General features: G+C 47.7%; 1 protein-coding gene across 7 annotated transcripts in view; it reads right to left on the minus strand.

Annotated features, from left to right (window-relative positions):
- DTWD1 (DTW domain containing 1) overlaps positions 1–24455 on the minus strand; it is a 133113-nt gene that overhangs the window by 58477 nt on the left and 50181 nt on the right. For all 7 annotated transcript variants that reach the window (XR_010179227.1, XR_010179228.1, XM_063926033.1 and 4 more), the window contains one exon: positions 7230–7494. Coding sequence is in view for 5 of the 7 variants with exons in the window: in XM_063926033.1 (XP_063782103.1) it covers positions 7230–7494 (265 nt within the window). In the remaining 2 variants the exon portion in view is untranslated. The remainder of the gene's footprint in view (positions 1–7229; positions 7495–24455) is intronic.

The following is a 24455-nucleotide window of genomic DNA, read 5'->3' on the forward strand; positions in this document are numbered from 1 at the left end:
CTCCAGACTCAGCACTGTGTCTGGTCATAAATAATAAGAATTTACTTACCGGTAATTCTGTTTCTCGTAGTCCGTAGTGGATGCTGGGAACTCCGTAAGGACCATGGGGAATAGCGGGCTCCGAAGGAGGCTGGGCACTCTAGAAAGATCTTAGACTACCTGGTGTGCACTGGCTCCTCCCACTATGACCCTCCTCCAAGCCTCAGTTAGGTACTGTGCCCGGACGAGCGTACACAATAAGGAAGGATTTTGAATCCCGGGTAAGACTCATACCAGCCACACCAATCACACCGAACAACTCGTGATATGAAACACAGTTAACAGTATGAAACGATAGAGCCTCTCAACAGATGGCTCAACAATAACCCGATTTAGTTAACAATAACTATGTACAAGTATTGCAGATAGACCGCACTTGGGATGGGCGCCCAGCATCCACTACGGACTACGAGAAACAGAATTACCGGTAAGTAAATTCTTATTTTCTCTAACGTCCTAGTGGATGCTGGGAACTCCGTAAGGACCATGGGGATTATACCAAAGCTCCCAAACGGGCGGGAGAGTGCGGATGACTCTGCAGCACCGAATGAGAGAACTCCAGGTCCTCCTCAGCCAGGGTATCAAATTTATAGAATTTTGCAAACGTGTTTGCCCCTGACCAAGTAGCTGCTCGGCAAAGTTGTAAAGCCGAGACCCCTCGGGCAGCCGCCCAAGATGAGCCCACCTTCCTTGTGGAATGGGCATTGACAGATTTAGGCTGTGGCAGGCCTGCCACAGTATGTGCAAGCTGAATTGTACTACAAATCCAACGAGCAATAGTCTGCTTAGAAGCAGGAGCACCCAGCTTGTTGGGTGCATATAGGATAAACAGCGAGTCAGATTTTCTGACTCCAGCCGTCCTGGAAACATATATTTTCAGGGCCCTGACAACGTCTAGCAACTTGGAGTCCTCCAAATCCTTAGTAGCCGCAGGCACCACAATAGGCTGGTTCAGGTGAAACGCTGACACCACCTTAGGGAGAAACTGGGGACGAGTCCTCAATTCTGCCCTATCCATATGAAAAATCAGATAAGGGCTTTTACATGATAAAGCCGCCAATTCTGACACTCGCCTGGCTGATGCCAGGGCCAATAACATGACCACTTTCCACGTGAGATATTTCAGATCCACGGTTTTTAGTGGCTCAAACCAATGTGATTTCAAGAAATTCAACATCACGTTGAGATCCCACGGTGCCACAGGAGGCACAAATGGGGGCTGAATATGCAGCACTCCTTTCACAAATGTCTGAACTTCAGGTACTGAAGCTAGTTCCTTTTGAAAGAAAATCGACAGAGCCGAGATCTGTACTTTAATGGAGCCTAGTTTTAGGCCCATATTCACTCCTGCTTGCAGGAAATGCAGAAATCGACCCAGTTGAAATTCCTCTGTTGGGGCCTTTTTGGCCTCGCACCATGCAACATATTTCCGCCATATGCGGTGATAATGTTTTGCCGTAACATCTTTCCTGGCTTTAATAAGCGTAGGAATGACTTCCTCCGGAATGCCCTTTTCCTTCAGGATCCGGCGTTCAACCGCCATGCCGTCAAACGCAGCCGCGGTAAGTCTTGGAACAGACAGGGGCCCTGCTGTAGCAGGTCCTGTCTGAGCGGCAGGGACCAAGGGTCCTCTGAGATCATCTCTTGAAGTTCCGGGTACCACGCTCTTCTTGGCCAACCCGAAACCACGAGAATTGTGTTTACTCCTCGCTTTCTTATTATTCTCAGTACCTTTGGTATGAGAGGTAGAGGAGGGAACACATACACTGACCGGTACACCCACGGTGTCACTAGGGCGTCCACCGCTATCGCCTGAGGGTCTCTTGACCTGGCGCAATACTTCTCTAGTTTTTTGTTTATGCGGGACGCCATCATGTCCACCTGTGGACGACCCCATTGATTTACAATCATTTGGAAGACTTCTGGATGAAGTCCCCACTCTCCCGGGTGGAGGTCGTGCCTGCTGAGGAAGTCTGCTTCCCAGTTGTCCACTCCCGGGATGAACACTGCTGACAGTGCTAGTACATGATTCTCCGCCCATCGGAGAATTTTTGTGGCTTCTGCCATCGCCGTCCTGCTTCTTGTGCCGCCCTGTCGATTCACATGGGCGACTGCCGTGATGTTGTCTGACTGGATCAGCACCGGCTGGTGTAGGAGCAGGGATTTTGCTTGACTTAGGGCATTGTAAATGGCCCTTAGTTCCAGAATATTTATGTGAAGGGCAGTCTCCTGACTTGACCATAGTCCCTGGAAATTTCTTCCCTTTGTGACTGCCCCCCAGCCTCGTAGGCTGGCATCCGTGGTCACCAGGACCCAGTCCTGTATGCCGAATCTGCGGCCCTCCAGAAGATGAGCACTGTTCAGCCACCACAGAAGAGACACCCTGGTTCGTGGAGACAGGGTTATTAAACGATGCATCTGAAGATGCGATCCGGACCACTTGTCCAACAGGTTCCACTGAAAGATTCTGGCATGGAACCTGCCGAATGGAATTGCTTCGTAAGAAGCTACCATCTTTCCCAGGACCCGCGTGCAGTGATGCACCGATACCTGTTTTGGTTTTAGGAGGTCTCTGACTAGAGAAGACAACTCCCTGGCTTTCTCCTCCGGGAGAAACACTTTTTTCTGGGCCGTGTCCAGAATCATTCCCAGGAACATTAGACGTGTCGTGGGGACCAGCTGTGACTTTGGGATATTCAGAATCCAACCGTGCTGGCTCAGCACTTCCTGAGATAGTGCTACTCCCACTAACAACTGTTCCTTGGATCGTGCCTTTATTAGGAGATCGTCCAAGTATGGGATAATTAAAACTCCCTTTTTTCGAAGGAGTATCATCATTTCCGCCATAACCTTGGTAAATACCCTCGGTGCCGTGGAGAGTCCAAACGGCAGCGTCTGGAATTGGTAATGGCAATCCTGTACCACAAATCTGAGGTACTCCTGGTGAGAATTGTAAATGGGGACATGCGGGTAAGCATCCTTGATGTCCAGGGATACCATGTAATCCCCCTCGTCCAGGCTTGCAATAACCGCCCTGAGCGATTCCATCTTGAACTTGAATTTTTTTATATATGTGTTCAAGGACTTCAAATTTAGAATGGGTCTCACCGAACCGTCCGGTTTCGGTACCACAAATAGTGTGGAATAGTAACCCCGGCCTTGTTGAAGTAGGGGTACCTTGATTATCACCTGCTGGGAATACAGCTTGTGAATTGCCGCTAGCACTGCCTCCCTGTCTGAGGGAGCAATCGGCAAGGCGGATTTTAGGAAACGGCGGGGTGGAATCGCCTCGAATTCCAGCCTGTATCCCTGAGATACTATTTGAAGGATCCAGGGATCCACCTGTGAGCGAACCCACTGATCGCTGAAATTCCTGAGGCGGGCCCCCACCGTACCTGGCTCCGCTTGTGAAGCCCCACCGTCATGCGGCGGACTTGGAAGAGGAAGCGGGGGAGGACTTTTGTTCCTGGGAACCTGCTGTTTGCTGCAGCCTTTTTCCCCTGCCTCTTGACAGAAAAGACCCTCCTTTTCCCCGCTTGTTTTTCTGGGATCGAAAGGACTGAACCTGATAAAATGGCGCCTTCTTAGGCTGTGAGGGGACATGGGGTAAAAATGCTGACTTCCCAGACGTTGCTGTGGAAACTAGGTCGGAGAGACCATCCCCAAATAATTCCTCCCCTTTATAAGGCAAAACTTCCATGTGCCTTTTGGAATCTGCATCTCCAGTCCACTGGCGAGTCCATAAGCATCTCCTAGCAGAGATAGATAGTGCACTTACTTTAGATGCCAGCCGGCAGATTTCCCTCTGTGCATCTCTCATGTATAAGACTGAGTCTTTTATATGGTCAATTGTTAACAGGATCGTGTCTCTGTCTAGTGTGTCAATATTTTCTGACAGGTTATCTGACCATGCAGCGGCAGCACTGCACATCCAAGCTGACGCAATTGCTGGTCTGAGTATAATGCCTGAGTGTGTATATACAGACTTCAGGATCGCCTCCTGCCTTCTATCAGCAGGTTCCTTAAGGGCGGCCGTATCCTGGGACGGTAGTGCCACCTTTTTTGACAAACGTGTGAGCGCTTTATCCACCCTCGGGGGTGTTTCCCAACGTAACCTATCCTCTGGCGGGAAAGGGAACGCCATTAGTAATTTCTTAGGAATCATCAATTTCTTATCCGGGGAAGCCCACGCTTCTTCACACACTTCATTTAATTCATCTGACGGGGGAAAAACTACAGGTAGTTTTTTCTCCCCAAACATAATACCCTTTTTTGTGGTACCTGGATGTAAATCAGAAATATTTAACACCTCTTTCATTGCCTCAATCATGCAGCGAATGGCCTTAACGGGCATTAAATTTGACTCATCGTCGTCAACACTGGCGTCAGTATCCGTGTCGACATCTACTTGTGCCACCTGAGATAACGGGCGTTTTAGAGCCCCTGATGACTTTTGAGACCCTTGGACAGGCACAAGCTGAAGACTCGGCTGTCCCACAGTCGGCATGTCGTCAAATTTTTTATGTAAGGAGTCTATACGTGCACTCATTTCTTGCCATAATACCATCCACTCAGGTGTCTGCCCCGCAGGGGGTGACATCTCTGCTAAAGGCATCTGCTCCCCCTCCACATCATTATCCCCCTCAAACATGTCGACACAGCCGTACCGACACACTCCACACACACAGGGAATGCTCAAATAGAGGACAGGACCCACAAAAGCCCTTTGGGGGGACAGAGTAAGAGTATGCCAGCACACACCAGAGCGCTATATATATACAGGGACTAACTGAGTTATGTCCCTAATAGCTGCTTATACTGTATACAGTGCCAATTTAGTGCCCCCCCTCTCTTTTCCCTCTTACTGTACTGTAGAAATGCAGGGAAGAGCCAGGGAGCTTCCTTCCAGCCGAGCTGTGAGGGAAAAATGGCGCCAGTGTGCTGAGGAGATAGGCTCCGCCCCTTTTTCGCAGCCTATTCTCCCGCTTTTTTTGGGATTCTGGCAGGGGTATTTACCTCATATATAGCCCCAGGGGCTATATATTGAGGTATTTTAGCCAGCCAAGGTGTATTTATTGCTGCCTCAGGGCGCCCCCCCCCAGCGCCCTGCACCCTCAGTGACCGGAGTGTGAAGTGTGTATGAGGAGCAATGGCGCACAGCTGCAGTGCTGTGCGCTACCTTGGTGAAGACAGGATGTCTTCATGCCGCCGATTTTCCGGACCTTCTTCCTGCTTCTGGCTCTGTAAGGGGGACGGCGGCGCGGCTCCGGGACCGAACATCAAGGCTGGGCCTGCGGTCGATCCCTCTGGAGCTAATGGTGTCCAGTAGCCTAAGAAGCCCAATCCGGCTGCAAGCAGGCGAGTTCGCTTCTTCTCCCCTTAGTCCCTCGCTGCAGTGAGCCTGTTGCCAGCAGGTCTCACTGAAAAAAAACAAATTCTAAGACTATAACTTTCTAAGAGCTCAGGAGAGCCCCTAGTGTGCATCCAACCTCGGCCGTGCACGAAATCTAACTGAGGCTTGGAGGAGGGTCATAGTGGGAGGAGCCAGTGCACACCAGGTAGTCTAAGATCTTTCTAGAGTGCCCAGCCTCCTTCGGAGCCCGCTATTCCCCATGGTCCTTACGGAGTTCCCAGCATCCACTAGGACGTTAGAGAAATAGGAATGGTTTCATTCAGGTCTCATATCTGATTGACCTGCAGTTAAAATGTTTTCCTATAGGCAGAGATGGGAGAGGAATTATTTGGTACACTATAGTATATTATGTATCTAACCCATAGATAACATCTACATACTATGCTTCCTAAGATAGTAGTTTTTGTTCTCAACTTACTCCCTTTCCTACTGTATTCACAACATGAAACATGCAGGTAGCCAACATTTGCTCTGGTATATTTATAGCTTACAAAGTACGGTAATTGGAAACTTGAAAAAATATAAGTCAATGGTACTATGTACAACATATTACTATATTATTTCTCAAATTCTTTGAATAGGACACCCCAACTAGCTTCAGGTAACAATAGCTACAATGTGATCTACCTTCAGTCCAATTGCCAAAATGAGTGACTTAAAACTAGATACGTGCACGGATCCCCGTGTTTTGGTTCTAATTCATCATCGTGTTGTGGTTTTGGCACAACAATCTGAACCAAACCATCAAGTGTTTTGGTTCAGATTGCCGTTTAAAATTGATAAAGAAAAATAAAAGTAAATCAATAATAATTGCTAAAAACAAAAATAGCAACATTTCACTTTGGTAAAACCATGTTGCACTGCATTTGGGGCAGATATAACGGGGCTGGTTCTGAGTCACATGCAAAGTAGCTGTATTTGCAGGCAGCTGCAGAAGCCAGATTAACTACAGTACCTCATACCAATGTGACATTCCATTCAAATGCGGGGCGATGCGTGGGCTATTGATTTTCTGACATTTGCTGCAAAAGTTACCATTCCTATCAGCATGTGCACCAGTCCCATGCTTGGTGCAAGAGATCTATGAGAAACAGGCTCCCGTTCCCCATCTGCACGGAGCTTTTGATACACACCCAAGCAGCGGTAGTTGCAGAGATGGGGCTGCAGCACAGTACAAAATTCAAATAGGGAAGCCACACCAACTGCCAGTCAGTAAGGGACGGTGAGGTTTGGCAGCATTTGGGATGACAACTGGTGTGGATCCTAACTCAAAAAACAGACCCAAAATGTGCAGAAGGATTTGGATTTGAGAGGGGTGTCGAAACTCAAATCTACACTTTTTTATGTGGGTTTGGGCAGAGTGTGGTAAGCAGGGGACTAAGGGGTCTATTTACTAAGCCTTGGATTGAGATAAAGTGGATGGAGATAAAGTACCAGCCAATCAGCTCCTCTCACTTTTCAAACCCAGCCTGTGACATGGCAGTTAGACAGTGATTGGCTGGTACTATATTTCCATCCAGGGCATAGTAAATAGACCCCAAACAATCCTATCACTATGGTGCAACAGCAATTTGCACACAAGAATATTACATTTCCGATTCATGACTAGAAATGTGACCTGTCATATTAGTTTTGTCACAGTATACCTGAATAAACCACATTTCTTCAATAACCTGTAAAGAAATGTATCATTTTTCTAATGCCCATAGCCTGGTTTGTTTCTAGTCAAGAGCAGTTGCATGAATACTTCAGAATAAAGTTCTATTCTATTTGTTACCTTGAAGTCGTTCATCGGACATGATTTTGTTTGTCTGATTCCATGTACTGTCAATAAACACAACTTTCTTCAAACAATCTATCTTTAGATTTTTGTCCTCAGTCTTCAGGTCTTTGTTCTCACTGCCATTACTATCAGCTTCTATTTTTTTACGTTTGATAGTCGGTTCAGAAGTAGAGTCCTCGTTGTGAGTATTACAGTGACTGAGATACAGAAGGCTGTCTTTGAGAGGCATCGCATGTGGACCAGGAAAAACCAGAATAATCTGGCAAAAATAAAAAATAAAATATCAACTGATAGGTGTGCTAAGAAAATCTAAAATTTTCATCTCTACATGCACTGGTGCTCACTAAACGTAGGTCTTTATGTCTCTCTCACTTCTGTCTCTCTTCCAAGTTACTTACCTGCCAGTAATGCACCAGTTTTGTATTATTATTACTATTAATGATGATGATGTCTGAGAGCTGGTCTAACTATCTTTCCTTCTGACGCAGCATTACTCATTCGATTTGAAAGGCTTCGCAGTAAATGTAATAGTGTGCGAGAAGCTTGTGGTGCGGGATTTTGCCGCTTTAAAAATACGGGCACTCTTGCACAATCCATTACAAGGCAAAACTAACCTGGTTTTGCCTTGTAAATGATTGCTGCTTTATAAATATAAGCCGGAGGTGCGAGCGTTTGTGCGAGAATGTGCTGAGTTTCTGCGAGAATGCCTGTATTTTTAAAAAGTGACAATCATTTACAAGGCAACACTAACCTGGTTTTGCCTTGTAAATGATTGGCACTTAAAAAAATAAAATAAAAATGAACATTCTCGCACAAACTCCCTCACCTCGTGCTACTCACACCCTATTATATTTACCCACTGGTGTTTAATACACTAAGTAGGGCAATATCAGCTTGTAACTAGCCCCTTTATAACCTAGATCAGTGGTTTCCAAACTTTTTGGAATCATGGAGCCCAAGAGCATCAGAATTTTTTTCACGGCACCTTCAGGACAAAAGCTTCTTATTGAGACATTTAGAAATAAATATTAAATAAAGTAAATTGTGTTTATGTGTCATCCATAAGTTGATTTGCTTCTGTTTGCCCATATATTTTATGATTAGCGGAAACCAGCACTGGTTTTTCCTATTACGTTGACCATAAATAATTTTCATTGGTCCTGGACCACCAACCCCCCGAGGCGTCCCAGGGTGCCACGGCACACAGTTTGGGAACCACTGACTTAGATCATTTCAATAGTTTATGATGCATTGGTACTGTCTGGGACAATTTTAAACATAGCCAAAATTAGATAAAACACCCCACTAGGGGGCAGTTACAATTAAGTTGGAAGCTGCTGGGACCCGTTCTGGCGGCTTTTGTACGTTAACTGATAGGGGCGGATTTTGATCGCAGCCTAAAGAGATGTGAGCAGATTCAAGCTACCATTATGGGAGGAAAAACGCGCAACATGAGCTATCAATGGCAGCTCATACTCAATTAAAGCTGCATCTAAGATTCTGGTCATTGTAACCTGAAAACAATCAGTGGAAACCAGTGGTTCCCAAACTATTTTGGATCACGGCGCCCTAGAGTATCAGAATTTTTTTCATGGTACCCCTAGGCCAAAAGTTTCCAGTTAAGAAATTTAGAAAGACATATTAAATTAAGTCAATTCTGTTTATATGTCACCTTTAGGCTCAGTTGTATGGTGAGGGACAATATTTGGTTTGTCCACATATTTTATGATAGACAGCCACCAGCACTGGTTTTGCCTATTACACTGCCCATAAAATAATTTTAATTGTTCCTGAACCACCAACCCGAGGCACCTCAGGGGTGCCTGGGCACACAGTTTGAGAACCACTGGTGATACCTCATTCACTTACAAAGCAATCCACTATCTGTATGAAGTATACAGATAACAAATATCTTCAATTTACAAAGAAATAGTAAGAGTTATGGTAGACTTACCATTGTTAACTCTTTTTCTGCGAGGTACATTGGGTTCCACAGAGAAACATCAGGGTATTGAGATGTATCTGGATCCAGGCACCAACAGGCAAAGCTTTAGCTGTCTCAGGATGCATTGGGGCCTCCTCTATAACCCCGCCTCCAGGCACTGTCAGCTCAGTTTTGTTAACCAGTCCAATGCAAAAAGCGGGCAAGAGAGAAGGCAGATGTTAGTCACATAAGAGCACAATCTCACGACAGGAGAGGGTAACCAGTGGCTAACGCCATACAAACCCAAAGAAGCAAGATGCGTCAGGGTGGGCACCCTGTGGAACCCAATGTACCTCACAGAAAAAGAGTTAACAAAGGTAAGTCTACCATAACTCTTACTTTCTGCAGCAGGTTACATTGGTTTCCACAGAGAAACATCAGGGATGTCCTAAAGCAGTTCCTCAAGGGAGGGGACGCGCCATAGCGGATATGAAAATCTGGCGTCCAAAGGAAGCATCCTGGGAGGAAAAGGTATCAAAGGAATAGAACCTAAGAAATGTGTTCACTGAGGACCACGTAGCCGCCTTGAACAATTGTTCTGGGGACGCGCCACGGCGGGACGCCCAAGAAGGTCTAACAGATCGAGTAGAATGGGCATTAATCGCAGCAGGAGCTGCCTGCGCATAAGCATGTGCAATCACCATTCTAATCCATCTGGCCAAGGTTTGCTTATTCGCAGGCCAGCTACGTTTGTGTAAACCAAACAGGACGAACAGGGCATCAGACCGTCTAATGGAAGCAGTCCTGTCAACATAGACACGGAGAGTCCTAACCACATCTAAAGAACGTTCTTTAGCCGACAAGTCTGAAGAGATAAAGGCCAGGACCACAATCTCTTGGTTAAGGTGAAATGATGACACCACCATAGATAAATAACCAAGTCGAGTTCAGAGAACCACCCTGTCACAATGAAATATCAAAAAAAAGGGAGGACAACTGGACAAAGCGCATAAGTCCGACACCCTTCTTGCAGAGGCAATAGCCAACAAGAACAGGACCTTGGCCGTGAGCCATTTGAGGTCCACTGATTCAAAAGGTTTGAATGGAGACTCTTGTAGGGCTTTCAACACAATAGACAAGTCCCATGGAGCCACAGGGGGGACATAGGGAGGCTGAATACGTAGAACACCCTGAATGAATGTATGTACATCAGGAAAAGAGGCAATTTTGCGCTGAAACCACACCGACAAGGCAGAAATATGAACCTTGAGGGAGGCCAGGCGAAGACCTAAGTCCAGGCCTCTTTGCAGAAAAGCTAGAATTCTGGAAATTCTGAATTGATGGGCATCTTAATTCTTATCAGCACACCAGGTGAAGTAAGAATGCCATGTTCTGTAATAAATCCGGGCAAAGGCCGGTTTGTGGGCCTTCAGCATAGTCTGAATAACAGCCTCAGAGAACCCTTTTGACTTTAGGAGTGATGCTTCAAGAGCCGCGCCGTCAAAGCCAGTCTGGCCAGGTCCAGGTAAAGGCAAGGGCCCTGCTGTAAAAGGTCTTGACGCTGAGGAAGCAGAAGGGGATGCTCTGATGAGAGACCCTGTAGGTCTGAGAACCAGTGACGCCTGGAGCGATCAGAATCTGCAGGCCTCCTTCTTGCTTGACTTCCGAAGTACCCTGGGCAGGAGTGACACTGGAGGGAATATGTAAGGCAGCTGAAAGTTCCACGGAACTGCCACTGCGTCCACGAATGCTGCCCAAGGAACCCTGGTTTGCGATTCGAAGACTGGAACCTTGCGATTGTGTCGAGACGCCATGAGATCTACGTCTGGTAGACCCCATCTGTCCATCAGGAACGTCCTGGCTACTGAGGAAGTCTGCTTCCCAGTTTAGGACACCTGGAATGAACACCGCCGATATAGCTGGTAGATGGCGTTCCGCTCAACAGAGGATTTTGGACACTTCCAACACTACCATGTGGCTTTGAGTGCCGCCTTGATGGTTTATGTACGCCACTGTAGTAGCGTTGTCTGACTGTGCCTGAACAGTCCTGTTCCGTACCAGAGGCAGGGCAAGAGACAGTGCGCTGAACACTGCTCTCAGTTCCAGAATATTGACTGGAAGGAGAGGCGACCCTGAAACGATTGTTGCTCCAACAAAGCTCCCCAGCCCCGAAGGCTGGCGTCCGTTGTCAGTAGGACCCAGTTGGGGATCCAGAAGGGCTGGCCCCTGCTCAGTTGCTGGTCCTGGAGCCACCAGGTCAGCGGCAAACCAACCTCCAGAGTCAAAGAGATCATTTGAGATCTGATCAGATGAGGTAGGCCGTCCCACTTGGAAAGGATCAATCGTTGTAGAGGGTGGGAATGAAATTGAGCGTACTCTAGCATGTCGAAGGACGACACCATCAGGCCAAGGACTTGCATCGCTAGGTGTCTTGACACTCTTTGGCAACAACGGAAGTGCCTTATCCTGTCCTGCAGTTTCAGGACCTTGTCTGGAGACAGGGACAGTCTCTGACTGTGTGTGTCCAAGAGTGTTCCTAGGTGCACCATGCTCTGAGCTGGGACATGCAAGTACATTTTCCAATTTATTAGCCACCCAAGGGCTTGCAGGAAATTTACTGTCAGTTGCAGATGACTGATGAGAATTTTGTGTGAACTTGCCAGAATCAGCAGGTCATCCAAGTATGGGAGGATTCTGATTCCCTGGTGACATAGGTGAGCCGTCATTACGGCCATGACCTTGGTGAAGATCAGAGGAGCCGTAGCCAGTCCAAATGGCAGAGCCTGGAATTGGTAACAAAGGTCGCCAAAAGCAAACCACAGGAACTACTGATGTGAGATGACAATAGGAATATGCAGAAATGCATCCTGTATATCCAGGTATACCATATAGTCTCCAGGTTTCATAGCCAGAACTATTGAGCGCAGTGTTTCCATAGGAAACTTGGATACTCCCACAAACTTGTTCAAAGACTTGAGGTTGAGTATAGGCTGGAATGACCAATTGTGTTTTGGAACCAAAAATAGGATTTTAATTACCTACCGGTAAATCCTTTTCTCGTAGTCCGTAGAGGCTGCTAGGGTCCACATTAGTACCATGGGGTATAGACGGGTCCACTAGGAGCCATGGGTACTTTAAGAGTTTAATAGTGTGGGCTGGCTCCTCCCTCTATGTCCCTTCTACCAGACCCAGTCTAGAAACTGTGCACGAGGAGACGGACATACTTCGAGAGAAGGAAATACACAGATAGTGGTGAGATTCATACCAGCTCACACATACAAGGCAAACCAAGCTAACCAGCTTGAACAACTCAGCAACAGCTGAACAACAGTACTTAACCAAGTAACAATGCAGTACATAACCAAGGAACAAAGCAGTACTGAACTAAGTAACTACTGCAGGAGAACGAAGCGCTGGGCGAGCGCTTAGCATCCTCTACAGACTATGAGAAAAGGATTTACCGGTAGGTAATTAAAATCCTATTTTCTCTTATGTCCTAGAGGATGCTGGGGTCCACATTAGTACTATGGGGATGTACAAAAGCTCCCAGTACGGGAGGGAGAGCGTGAAGGCACCTGCAGGACTGAACAACCAAACTGTAGGTCCTCAGAGGCCAAAGTATCGAACTTGTAGAACTTAGCAAACGTGTTCGACCCTGACCAAGTAGCCGCTCGGCAAAGCTGTAAAGCCGAGACGCCCCGGGCAGCCGCCCAGGAAGAACCCACCTTATGAGTAGAGTGGGCCTTAACAGATTTTGGACACGGCAATCCTGCCGTAGAATATGCATGCTGAATAGTGAACCTGATCCAGCGAGAAATCGTCTGCTTAGAAGCAGGACACCGAATTTTCTTGGGATCATAAAGGACAAACAGACAGTCCGACTTTCTGTGACGAGAAGTTCTCTCCACATAGATCTTCAAATCCCTCACAACATCCAAGGACTTTCAGGCAATTGAGGAGTGAGTAGCCACAGCAACACAATAAGTTGGTAAGAAACTTGACCTTAACCTCCTGTAAAGGTTCAAACCAATCCGACTGTAGGAACTGCAGCACCACGTTAAGGTCCGAAGGTGCCGTAGGAGGCACAAAGGGAGGCTGGATGTGCAGAACCCCTTTCAAGAAATTCTGAAACTCAGGGAGGGCAGCCAATTGTTTCTGGAAGAAAATGGACAAGGCCGAAATTTTGGATCTTTATGGAGCCCAAACGCAGGTCCACATCCACACCTGCTTGTAGGAAGAGGAGAAACCGCCCTAGTTGAAACTCCACTGTAGGAAACTTCTTGGATGGTAATGTTTAGACAGTACTCCTTTCCCAGCCTGTATCCACCAAACGTAGCCGTGGTAAGTCTTGATAGGCAAACTGCCCGTGTTGCAGAAGGTCCTCCTGAAGAGGAAGAGGCCTCGGATCTTCCAGCTTAACAGAAGATCCGCTACCAAGCCCTTCTTGGCTAGTCCGGAGCAATAAGGATCGCCTGAACTCTTGTTCTCTTTATGAGTTTTAGAATTCTTGGGATGAGCGGAAGTGGAGGGAACACGTACACTGACTTGAACACCCACGGAGTTACCAGGGTATCCCCCGCCACTACATGTGGGTCTCTCGACCTGGAACAGTACCTCCAAAGCTTCTTGTTAAAGGCGGGAGGTCATCATGTCTATCTGAGGTACACCCCAAAGACTTGTCACCTCTGTGAACACCTCCGGATTGAGGCCCCACTCTCCCGGATGGAGATTGTGTTTGCTGAGGAAGTCCGCTTCCCAGTTGTCCACTCCCGGAATGAAGATTGCTGACAGCGCCACCGCGTGCTTTTCTGCCCAGAGGAAGATTCTTGTTACCTCTGACATTGCAGCTCTGCTTTTCGTTCCGCCCTGTCGGTTTATGTAGGCCACCGTTGTTACATTGTCCGACTGTATCCGATTGGCCTGATCTTGCAGAAGATGGGCCGCTTGTAGAAGGCCGTTGTACACGGCTCTTAGATCCAAAATGTTTATCGGAAGAATAGATTCCAGACTTAACCACCTTCCTTGGAAGGTTTCCCCTTGGGTGACTGCGTCCCAAGCTCTGAAACTTGCATCCGTGGTTAGAAGGATCCAGTTCTGAATCCCGAACCTGTGACCCTCCATAAGGTGAGGTATTTGTAGCCACCATAGGAGTGAAATCCTGGCTTTCGGCTACAGACGTATTCTCTGGTGCATGTGCAGGTGAGATCCGGACCACTTGTCCAGGAGATCCAGTTGGAAAGGCCGTGCATGAAATCTTCCGTACAGTAGAGCCTCGTAAGAGGCAACCATCTTCCCCAGAAGGCGAATGCACTGATGAACCGATACCCGGGCTGGCTTCAAGACATCCCGGACCATTGATTGTATCACCAACGCTTTCTCCACTGGTAGAAAACACCCTCTGCACTTCCGTGTCGAGGATCATACCCAGGAAAGACAATCTCCTTGTCGGCTCCAAATGTGACTTTGGAAGATTCAGGATCCATCCATGATCCCTGAGCAGTCTAGTCGTGAGAGCAACGGACTGCAACAACTTCTCCCTGGAAGATGTCTTTATCAGCAGATCCTCCAGATGTGGAATTATGGTGGTCATTCCGAGTTGTTCGCTAGCTGCATTCGTTCGCTGTGTAGCGATGAGGGGGAAAAAAAGGCACTTCTGCGCATGTGGCGCAATGCGCATGCGCGACGTACTATTACAACGAACAATGTAGTTTCACACAGGGTCTAGTGAAGCTTTTCAATCGCACTGCTGACCGCAGAGTGATTGACATGAAGTGGGCGTTTCTGGGTGTCAACTGACCGTTTTCAGGGAGTGTTTGAAAAAACACAGGCCTGCCAGGAAGAACGCAGGCGTGGCTGGGTGAATGCAGTGCGTGCTTGTGACGTCAAAACAGGAACTGAATAGCCTGAAGTGATCACAAGCGCTGAGTAGGTTTTGAGCTACTCTAAAACTGCACAAAGAACTTTGTAGCCACTCTACGATCCTTTCGTTCGCACTTCTGCTAAGCTAAAATACACTCCCAGTGGGAGGCGGCATAGCGTTTGCACGGCTGCTAAAAACAGCTAGCAAGCGATCAACTCGGAATGACCACTTATGTTCACTCCCTGCAAGCGGAGTAGCAGCATCATTTCTGCCATTACCTTGGTGAACACCCTCGGTGCCGTGGATAGGCCGAATGGCAGTGCCTGGAACTGATAGTGACAGTCCAACAGTGCAAATCTGAGATAAGCCTGGTGTGGCGGACAAATTGGAATGTGGAGGTACGCATCCTTGATATCTAGGGATACCAGGAATTCCCCCTCCTCCAGACCTGAGATCACCACTCTCAGAGACTCCATTTTGAACTTGAATTCCCTCAAATAAGGGTTTCAGGTTCAAAATCGGTCTGACCGAACAGTCTGGTTTCGGCACCACCAACAGGTTTGAAGAGTAACCCTTGCTTTCCAGATGAGGTGGAACTGGAATGATTACATTCGCCTTTTCCAATTTCTGAATGGCTTCCTGTAGAATAGCCTTTTCTGTCAGCAAAGATGGTAAGCCTGATTTGAAGAATCTGTGAGATGGGAGTTCTTGAAATTCCAGTCTGTACCCCTGGGACACAATATCCTGTACCCAGGGATCCAGGCCTGATGACGCCCAGACGTGACTGAAATTTCTGAGTCTCGCTCCCACCTGCCCAATCACCAGGCTGGGAGGTCCACCGTCATGCTGAGGATTTTGAGGAAACAGAACCAGGTTTCAGTTCCTGGAAACCTGCAGGTGCAGACTTCTTGGATTTTGCCCGACCCCTCTAAAGGTGGTAGCAGTCCGAAAGGACTGTGATGTTGATGAAGAAAAGGGTTTCTTCACAGAAGGAGCAGCTGAGGGAAGAAAGGTCGACTTACCCGCAATTGCCGTGGAAATCAATGCATCCAACGCTTCCCCAAATAGAGCCTGACCTGTGAAGGGTAAGTTCTCCACACTTCTCCTGGATTCCGCGTCTGCAGACCATTGGCGTAGCCAGAGTCCCCTGCCTGCCGAGACAGCCATGAAAGATATCCTTGCATTCAGAGCACCCAGGTCCTTCATGGACTCCACCAATAAACCCGCAGAATCCTGTATGTTACGTAAAAACAGTTCAATGTCACTTCTATCCATCGTATCTAAGTCCTCTAGTAATGTGCCTGACCACTTTACTATGGCTTTAGAAATCCATGCACAGGCAATAGTGGGCCTTAATGCCACTCCTGAAGCAGTGTATATGGATTTGAGCGTTGTGTCAATCTTACAATCAGCCGGTTCTTTTAACGCGGTAGATCCACGGACAGGTAAAACCACCTTTTTAGACAGTCTGGAGACAGATGCGTCAACTATGGGTGGGTTTTTCCTATCCCCCTCAGGTAAGGGAAAAGCAACCAGATCCCTCTTTGGGATCTGAAATTTTTTCTCCGGGGTTTCCCAGGACTTTTCAAATAATGTGTTTAATTCTTTAGACGCAGGGAAGGTTAGCGAGGCTTTCTTATTGTCTGTGAAGTAAGCCTCCTCAACCTGCTCAGGCGGTGTGTCAGTAATGTGTAACACATCCCTAATGGCCTCATCATGAGCTGCACCCCATTTGCAAGGGATGCCGCCCCCAGCACATCCAGGTCTGGGATTGAGGTTCGACAGCACAAAGGTCGTCACACCTTAGGTCGACGCCAATTGGTCGACACACCTTAGGTCGACATGGACAAAAGGTCGACAGGAACAAGGTCGACATGGAAAAAGGTCGACATGAGTTTTTTATGTTTTTTTGGTGTCGTTTTCTTCGTAGAGTGACCGCGAACCCCAATTAGTGCACCGCTTCGCTCGCCATGCTTCGGGCATGGTGCCTTCGCTCCGCTACCGCTTCGCTCGGCACACTTTACCGTTCCAATCGTAGTCCACGTGGATCGTTAAGTATGAAAAGGTTCAAAAAAAGAAAAAAAATCGTGAAAAACTCATGTCGACCTTTTTCCATGTCGACCTTGTTCATGTCGACCTTTTGTCCATGTCGACCTAAGGTGTGTCGACCAATTGGCGTCAACCTAAGGTGTGTCGACCTTTGTGCTGTCGACCTGGAGTCCGGATACCGCACATCCCCATCACCGTCTGCCGTGTCAGAGTCGGTATCCGTGTCGGCTGCATAAATGTGGGCAAGTGCACGTTTCTTTGGGTATATGCTAGGGGATTTTGAAGTAAAGGGAACAGAACCCGACCAAACTTCCATAGACTTCCTTAAAACCTGAGTTTCAGTCTCAGTATGGGCTACCCAAGTAGAAATCTGAGATAACATTCGCTTAATGGAAGCCAGCCATTGTGGCTCAGATTCAGAAGTCTGAGACATGATATTACATTCCTGGGTACATGGAATGGATTCCTCTGGAGAAGATACCTCCTCTGCAGCATAAGACACAGAGTCCCTGGACACGGTTATGTGACAATTTGCACACACACACAGGAAAATGTCAGACAGTTTCCCCCAAGTACCTTCAGAGAGAGACAGAGTTTGGAACCAACACACACAGCGGCCCAGAGACAGTTATATAAGAACTGCCTGGCGCTGACTGTGTACCCTTAATAGACTACACAGCGAATTTACAGCCTCCCCCCCTTCTACAACCACACAGGATAGCTGGAGTCGTGTGGAGGGACAGCGCTCCCTGTCAGCGTCGCCGGAAGTGGATCTGCAGGGAGAAAATGGCGCTGGTGAGCTGCTGGGTCCGCTCTGAGGAGAAGCTCCGCTCCCACACATGGCGCATCTTCCCGCACTATTTGACATTTTATAATGGCCTGAGGTATTATGCTAGCAGTGTTTACCGGAATACCTGATACCCTTACTCTGGTCACTCAGGCTATTTGCGCTGGCCCAGTGCGCCCCTCATAGCGCCGCATCTGCTGTACCGCTGAGCCTTCCAGAGTGCAGTACTGTGGCTGCCATTCACACCGGCTCCCCGCCTGTCGAGTCGCCGGTGACACACTCACCACCGGAATCTTCTGGCTCTGTTAGGGGTGTGGCGGCATAATGCGGGAGTGAGCGGTCGCCTCGGGCGGCTAACGATCATCACCCTCAGGAGCTTAGGGTCCTGTCAGTGGAGATAGTGACCATTAACCTCTCAGGGTTGAACACCACTCCCCCCCTAAGTCCCACGAAGCAGGGAGGCTGTTGCCAGCAGCCTCCCTGTGCCTAAATTACTCTTCGAAAAAAAATAAACTAAAGCAGCTCTATGAGCTCCCCTAGCTGTGACCAGCTCCTCCGGGCACATTTTCTAAACTGGGTCTGGTAGGAGGGGCATAGAGGGAGGAGCCAGCCCACACTATTAAACTCTTAAAGTGCCAGTGGCTCCTAGTGGACCCATCTATACCCCATGGTACTAAAGTGAACCCCAGCATCCTCTAGGACGTATGAGAAAAAGTCAATTTTCAGTCAAAATCAAAAAGTTGTCAGGGCTGCCAGAGCAGCCCTCCTGTTTAGTGAACTGCTCTGCAGGCACCAAATTCAAAACTGAGCTCACAGTGCCTGGAGGCGGGGTTATAGAGGAGGCCCCAATGCATCCTGGGATAGGTAAAGCTTTGCTGGTTGGTGCCTGGATCCAGATCCATCTCTACACCCCGATGTTTCTCTGTGGTAACCAATGTTACCTGCTGCAGAAAATACCGTTTTCCATAGATTAAAAAAAAGTAGGACTGTGCCTCCAGTTTTCTGCTAGCACTATAATTGGAAAAAAAGAAAGAAAAATAAAATGACCAAACTTACTATTTAAAAAAAATAGGATTTTAATACCTACTGGTAAATCCTTTTCTCTTAGTCCGTAGAGAATGCTTCAAGAACCATGGGGTATAGACGGGATCCGCAGGAGACATGGGCACACTATAAGACTTTGAATGGGTGTGAACTGGTTCCTCCCTCTATGCCCCTCCTCCAGACTCCAGTTATAGGAACTGTGCCCATGGAGACGGACATTTCGAGGAAAAGGATTTATTTAATTATTTTAAACTAAGGTGAGATACATACCAGCTCACACCACTAACACGCCGTACAACATGACATTCAACAACAACGTATGCAACGGCATGACCAACAACAGTCACAGACTGACTGAACTCAACGCAACATGAGCGTAACTATAACTAACTGCAGATACAGCCCGCACTGGGACGGGCGCCCAGCATCCTCTACGGACTAAGAGAAAAGGATTTACCGGTAGGTATTAAAATCCTATTTTCTCATACGTCCCAGAGGATGCTGGGGATGCTTCAAGAACCATGGGGTTTATACCAAAGCTTTAGAACGGGCGGGAGAGTGCAGATGACTCTGCAGCACCGATTGACCAAACAAGAGGTCCTCCTCAGCCAGGGTATCAAACTTGTAAAACTTCGCAAAGGTGTTTGAACCCAACCAAGTAGCAGCTCGGCAAAGTTGTAATGCCGAGACGCCCCGGGCAGCCGCCCAGGATGAGCCCACCTTTCTGGTAGAATGGGCTTTCACCGATTTCGGTAACGGCAATCCTGCCGTAGAATGAGCCTGCTGAATCGTATTACAAATCAAGCGCACAATAGTCTGCTTAGAAGCAGGAGCCCAATCTTGTTGGGAGCCCACAGGACAAATAGAGCCTCTGTTTTCCTAATCTGCGCCGTTCTGGCAACATAGATCTTCAAAACTCTGACAACATCGAGAGACTTTGACTCCGCCAAGGCGTCAGTAGCGACTGGCACCACCATTGGCTGGTTAACATGAAATGATGAAACCACTTTTGGCAGAAATTGCTGACGAGTTCTCAACTCCGCTCTATCAGCATGGAAAATCAAATAGGGGATTTTGTGAGACAAAGCCGCCAACTCAGACACTCGCTTTGCAGACGCAAAGGCCTACAACATGACCTCTTTCCAAGTAAGGAATTTTAACTCAACCTTGCGCAAAGGTTCAAACCAATGTGATTGCAAGAATTGCAACACCACATTAAGGTCCCATGGTGCCACTGGGGGCACAAAAGGAGGTTGGATGACCTTTTACGAAGGTCTGAACTTCTGGAAGGGAGGCCAATTCTGTTTGAAAAAAGATCAACAAGGCCGAAATCTGTACTTTAATAGAGCCTAACTTTAGGCCCGCATCCACACCTGCTAGTAGGAAATGGAGCAAACGCCCCAGGTGAAATAGGAGCCTTCTTGGATTCACACCAAGACACATATTTTCTCCAAATACGGTGGTAATGCTTTGCCATTACTTCTTTTCTAGCCTGAAGAAGTGTAGGAATGACTTCACTGGGAATACCCTCTCGGGCTAGGACTTGGCGTTCAACCGCCACGCCGTCAAACGCAGCCGCTGTCAAAGTCAGAAAAATATCTCTATGCACACTGCCATATTTGCACCTCACACAGGTCTGCGCTGCGCATGCGTGCGCTCTCCCGTGCGTGCGCATACTCGCTGTTGCGGGCACCCGCGGGCGCGCGGTATGTGCATTTACGGTAGAGTTCATGTGTTCGTAGCGTGCGACTCTTTCGTTACATATTTTCACTATATAATGTATTTTGTAGATCATGGTCCCTTTGATAGATTCTGAAAGTTTGGTTAATATAGAATGTTCATGAACAGAGAAATCCCCCTTTGTTTGATACGAAGGGTCAGACAGGAGTAATACAGTGGTGTTTAGTACCCATCGGAAGAGTATTTAATTAGCAATATTCCGGTGTTGGTTTGATGCGGATTAATCGCTCGTGCGAATAGTTATGGACATAAGAAGTTTATGAACATTTACTGTATTTGCACTTACTTATCCATGCGGCGGGAAACCCAGTTTCCCTCCCACCTGAGCTGTTGGAAATAGTCACAGCCCACCTGTATGAATCAACCTATGACCTTTTGTTATAATGCGAGGAGGAATTCCTGTGTCCAATGAACAATGAGATTGTAGGGACCATTGAATTGTATTGTGTGTGGGGCATAAATAGACAAGCCGATCACATCCAGCTCTCACTCTTCAACGGTTATCATTGCTGAAAATCGGGAGCTGGATGTCCAGAGGCGCATGCGATCGTTTCCTTTGTGCGTAAGTTTTCTCCGCAATCATATTGTCTTTCTTGATGTTATGGGCCATATCTCTCTCTCTCTTCTTCTCTTTCTCTCGTACTCTCTTAAACGTAATAGTATTGTATTGTATTTCCTGTGTAGTTATCTGGTTAGGTAGTCTATGTTATATTGTAGTGTATGACTTGTATTGTATTAATTCTTTTGCAAGTATAACATTCATAATATATATATTAGGCGTTGGACCCTAAGCACGGTATCTGTGTATTTCTTATAGTGTTAAGTATTCACAGAGCGTCGGTGACGCTCAAACAGCTTTTAAGTTAATAAGGTTACACTGTGTTGCATCTACACACTATCTCTACACTAAGGTTTTACAGCATAATACACTGTTTTATGGTATAGTTACAAAGGTTTAACATTGTGAGCGTAAGCGCCGCTGGTGATCTCCTCGTGGTCCCGAGCGTCCGCTACGCTATAGCGAATCATTACGTTAAGCCGTCAGCCAATAGCGTGCCTGCCTGTGATCTCTCGGCCGTGAGCGAACGTGACGCTTGAGCGTCTCGACCACGGCTAAGCGATCGTTACGCAACGAGCGTACCCTTACGGTACTCCATACATAAATAGCGTACAGTGTTCTTAGACCTCACAAAGGGTTTTATATAAGATAAATATTTAGCTTTATCACCGCGGTAAGTCCTGATACACACACGGCCCCTGTTGTAACAGGTCCTCCCGAAGAGGAAGAGGCCAGGGATCTTCTATGAGCAACTCCTGAAGATCTGGATACCAGGCCCGTCTTGGCCAATCCGGAACAATGAGGATCGCCTGAACCCTTGTTCTTCTTATAATTATCATCACCTTTGGCATGAGTGGAAGTGGAGGGAACACATAGACCGACTGAAACACCCACGGTGTCACTAGGGCGTCCACCGCTATCGCTTGAGGGTCCATCGACCTGGAACAATATCTCTGAAGTTTCTTGTTGAGGCGGGACGCCATAATGTCCACTTGAGGAACTCCCCAACGACTTGTCGCTTCTGCAAAGACCTCTTGATGAAGACCCCATTCTCCTGGATGGAGATCGTGCCTGCTGAGGAAGTCTGCTTCCCAGTTGTCCACTCCTGGAATGAAGACCGCTGACAGAGCGCTGGCATGTCTTTCCGCCCAGCGAAGAATCTTCGTGGCCTCGGCCATCGCCGCTCTGCTCTTCGTTCCGCCTTGGCGGTTTATGTACGCCACTGCTGTCAAGTTGTCTGACTGAATCAAAACCGGCAGACCTCGAAGAAAATGTTCTGCTTGCAGTATGCCGTTGTAGATGGCTCTTAATTTCACAATATTTATGTGTAGACAAGCTTCCTGGCTTGACCACTTTCCCTGAAAGTTTCTTCCCTGTGTGACTGCTCCCCAGCCTCGGAGGCTTGCATCTGTGGTCACCAGGATCCAATCCTGAATCCCGAACCTGCGTCCCTCCAGAAGGTGAGATCTGTGCAGCCACCACAGAAGGGAAATTCTGGTCCTGGGAGATAGAATTATTTTCCGGTGCATGTCCAGGTGAGACCCGGACCACTGGTCCAGCAGGTTCCACTGAAACACCCTGGCATGGAACCTGCCATACGGAATGGCCTCGTAGGCCGCCACCATCTTCCTCAGCAACCGAGTGCAGTGAAGAACTGACACCTTTGCCAGTTTCAGAATCTGTATTTCCAGAGCTTTTTCCACTGGAAGAAAAACTCTCTGCAATTCTGTATCTAGAATCATACCCAGGAACAACAGCCGTGTCGTAGGATCCAACTGTGATTTTGGCAAATTTAGGAGCCAACCGTGTTGTTGCAGAATCGTCAGTGAAAGGGCAACATTCTTCAACAATTGCTCCTTGGACCTCGCCTTTATGAGATCGTCCAAGTACGGGATAATTGTGATTCCCTGCTTGCGTAGGAGAACCATCATTTCCGCCATTACTTTGGTGAAAATCCTCGGAGCCGTGGACAGACCAAACGGCAACGTCTGAAATCGGTAATGACAATCCTGCACAGCAAACCTCAGGTAAGCCTGATGTGGAGGATATATGGGGACATGTAAGTATGCATCTTTTATGTCGACCGACACCATAAAATCCCCCTCCTCCAAACTGGAGATCACTGCTCGTAGAGACTCCATCTTGAACTTGAATTTCTTTAGAAAGAAATTGAGGGATTTTAGGTGTATAATCGGTCTGACTGAGCCAGGGACCACGAACAGGCTCGAATAAAAACCTTCCCCTTGTTGAGACGGGGGTACCGTGACAATCACTTGATTTTGACACAACTTTAGTATCGCAGTTCTTACTCTAACTTTCTGGAAGAGAAGCTGGCAAGGCAGATTTGAAAAATCGGTGAGGGGGCACATCTTGAAACTCTAACTTGTACCCCTGGGTTACTATGTCTACCATCCAGGGATCCAGGTCCGAGTGCACCCAGACCTGACTGAAGAGTTTGAGACGTGCCCCCACTGGTGCGGACTCTCGCAGAGGAGCCCCAGCGTCATGCGGTGGATTTAGTAGAAGCCGGAGAGGACTTCTGCTCCTGGGAACTTGCCACAGCCTGTGACCTTTTTTCCCGACCTCTCCCCCTTGCAGCAAGGAAGGAGGACCCACATCCTTTTTGAATCTATTGGGCCGAAAGGACTGCATCTGATAGTGAGGCGATTTCTTCTGCTGTGCAGGGACATAAGGTAAAAATGAAAACTTACCCGCGGTAGCCGTAGACACCAGGGCAGTGAGGCCATCGCCAAACAAAACCCTACCGTTAAAAAGTAGAGCCTCCATCGCCTTCTTAGAGTCAGCATCAGCATTCCATCGATGTAACCACAAACCTCTCCTTGCTGAGACCGACATGGCATTGGCCCTTGAAGCCAAAAGGCCAATACCCCTTACAGCTTCTTTTAAATATGCTGCAGCGTCCCTGATGTGACCCAGAGTCAAAGGTACACTATCCCTGTCTAGGGTATCTATCTCAGAGGACAAGTTATCTGCCCACTTTTCAATAGAGCAGCAACGGCAGGCCTGAGTAGCGACCCTGTAGTGACATAAATGGACTTTAGTGTATTTTCCTGCTTACGATCCGCAGGATCCTTTAGAGCTGCCGTGTCAGGGGACGGAAGCGTCACCTTTTTGGATAGACGCGATAAAGCTTTGTCTACCGTGGGGATTGACTCCTGCCTTTCCCTGTCCCCAGAGGGGAACGGATATGCCACTGGAATTCTTTTGGGAACCCGATTCTTTTTGTCAGAATTTTC

This window comes from Pseudophryne corroboree, chromosome 6 (assembly GCF_028390025.1).
Source record: "Pseudophryne corroboree isolate aPseCor3 chromosome 6, aPseCor3.hap2, whole genome shotgun sequence".
In the NCBI taxonomy this organism is placed as follows: Eukaryota; Metazoa; Chordata; class Amphibia; order Anura; family Myobatrachidae; genus Pseudophryne; species Pseudophryne corroboree.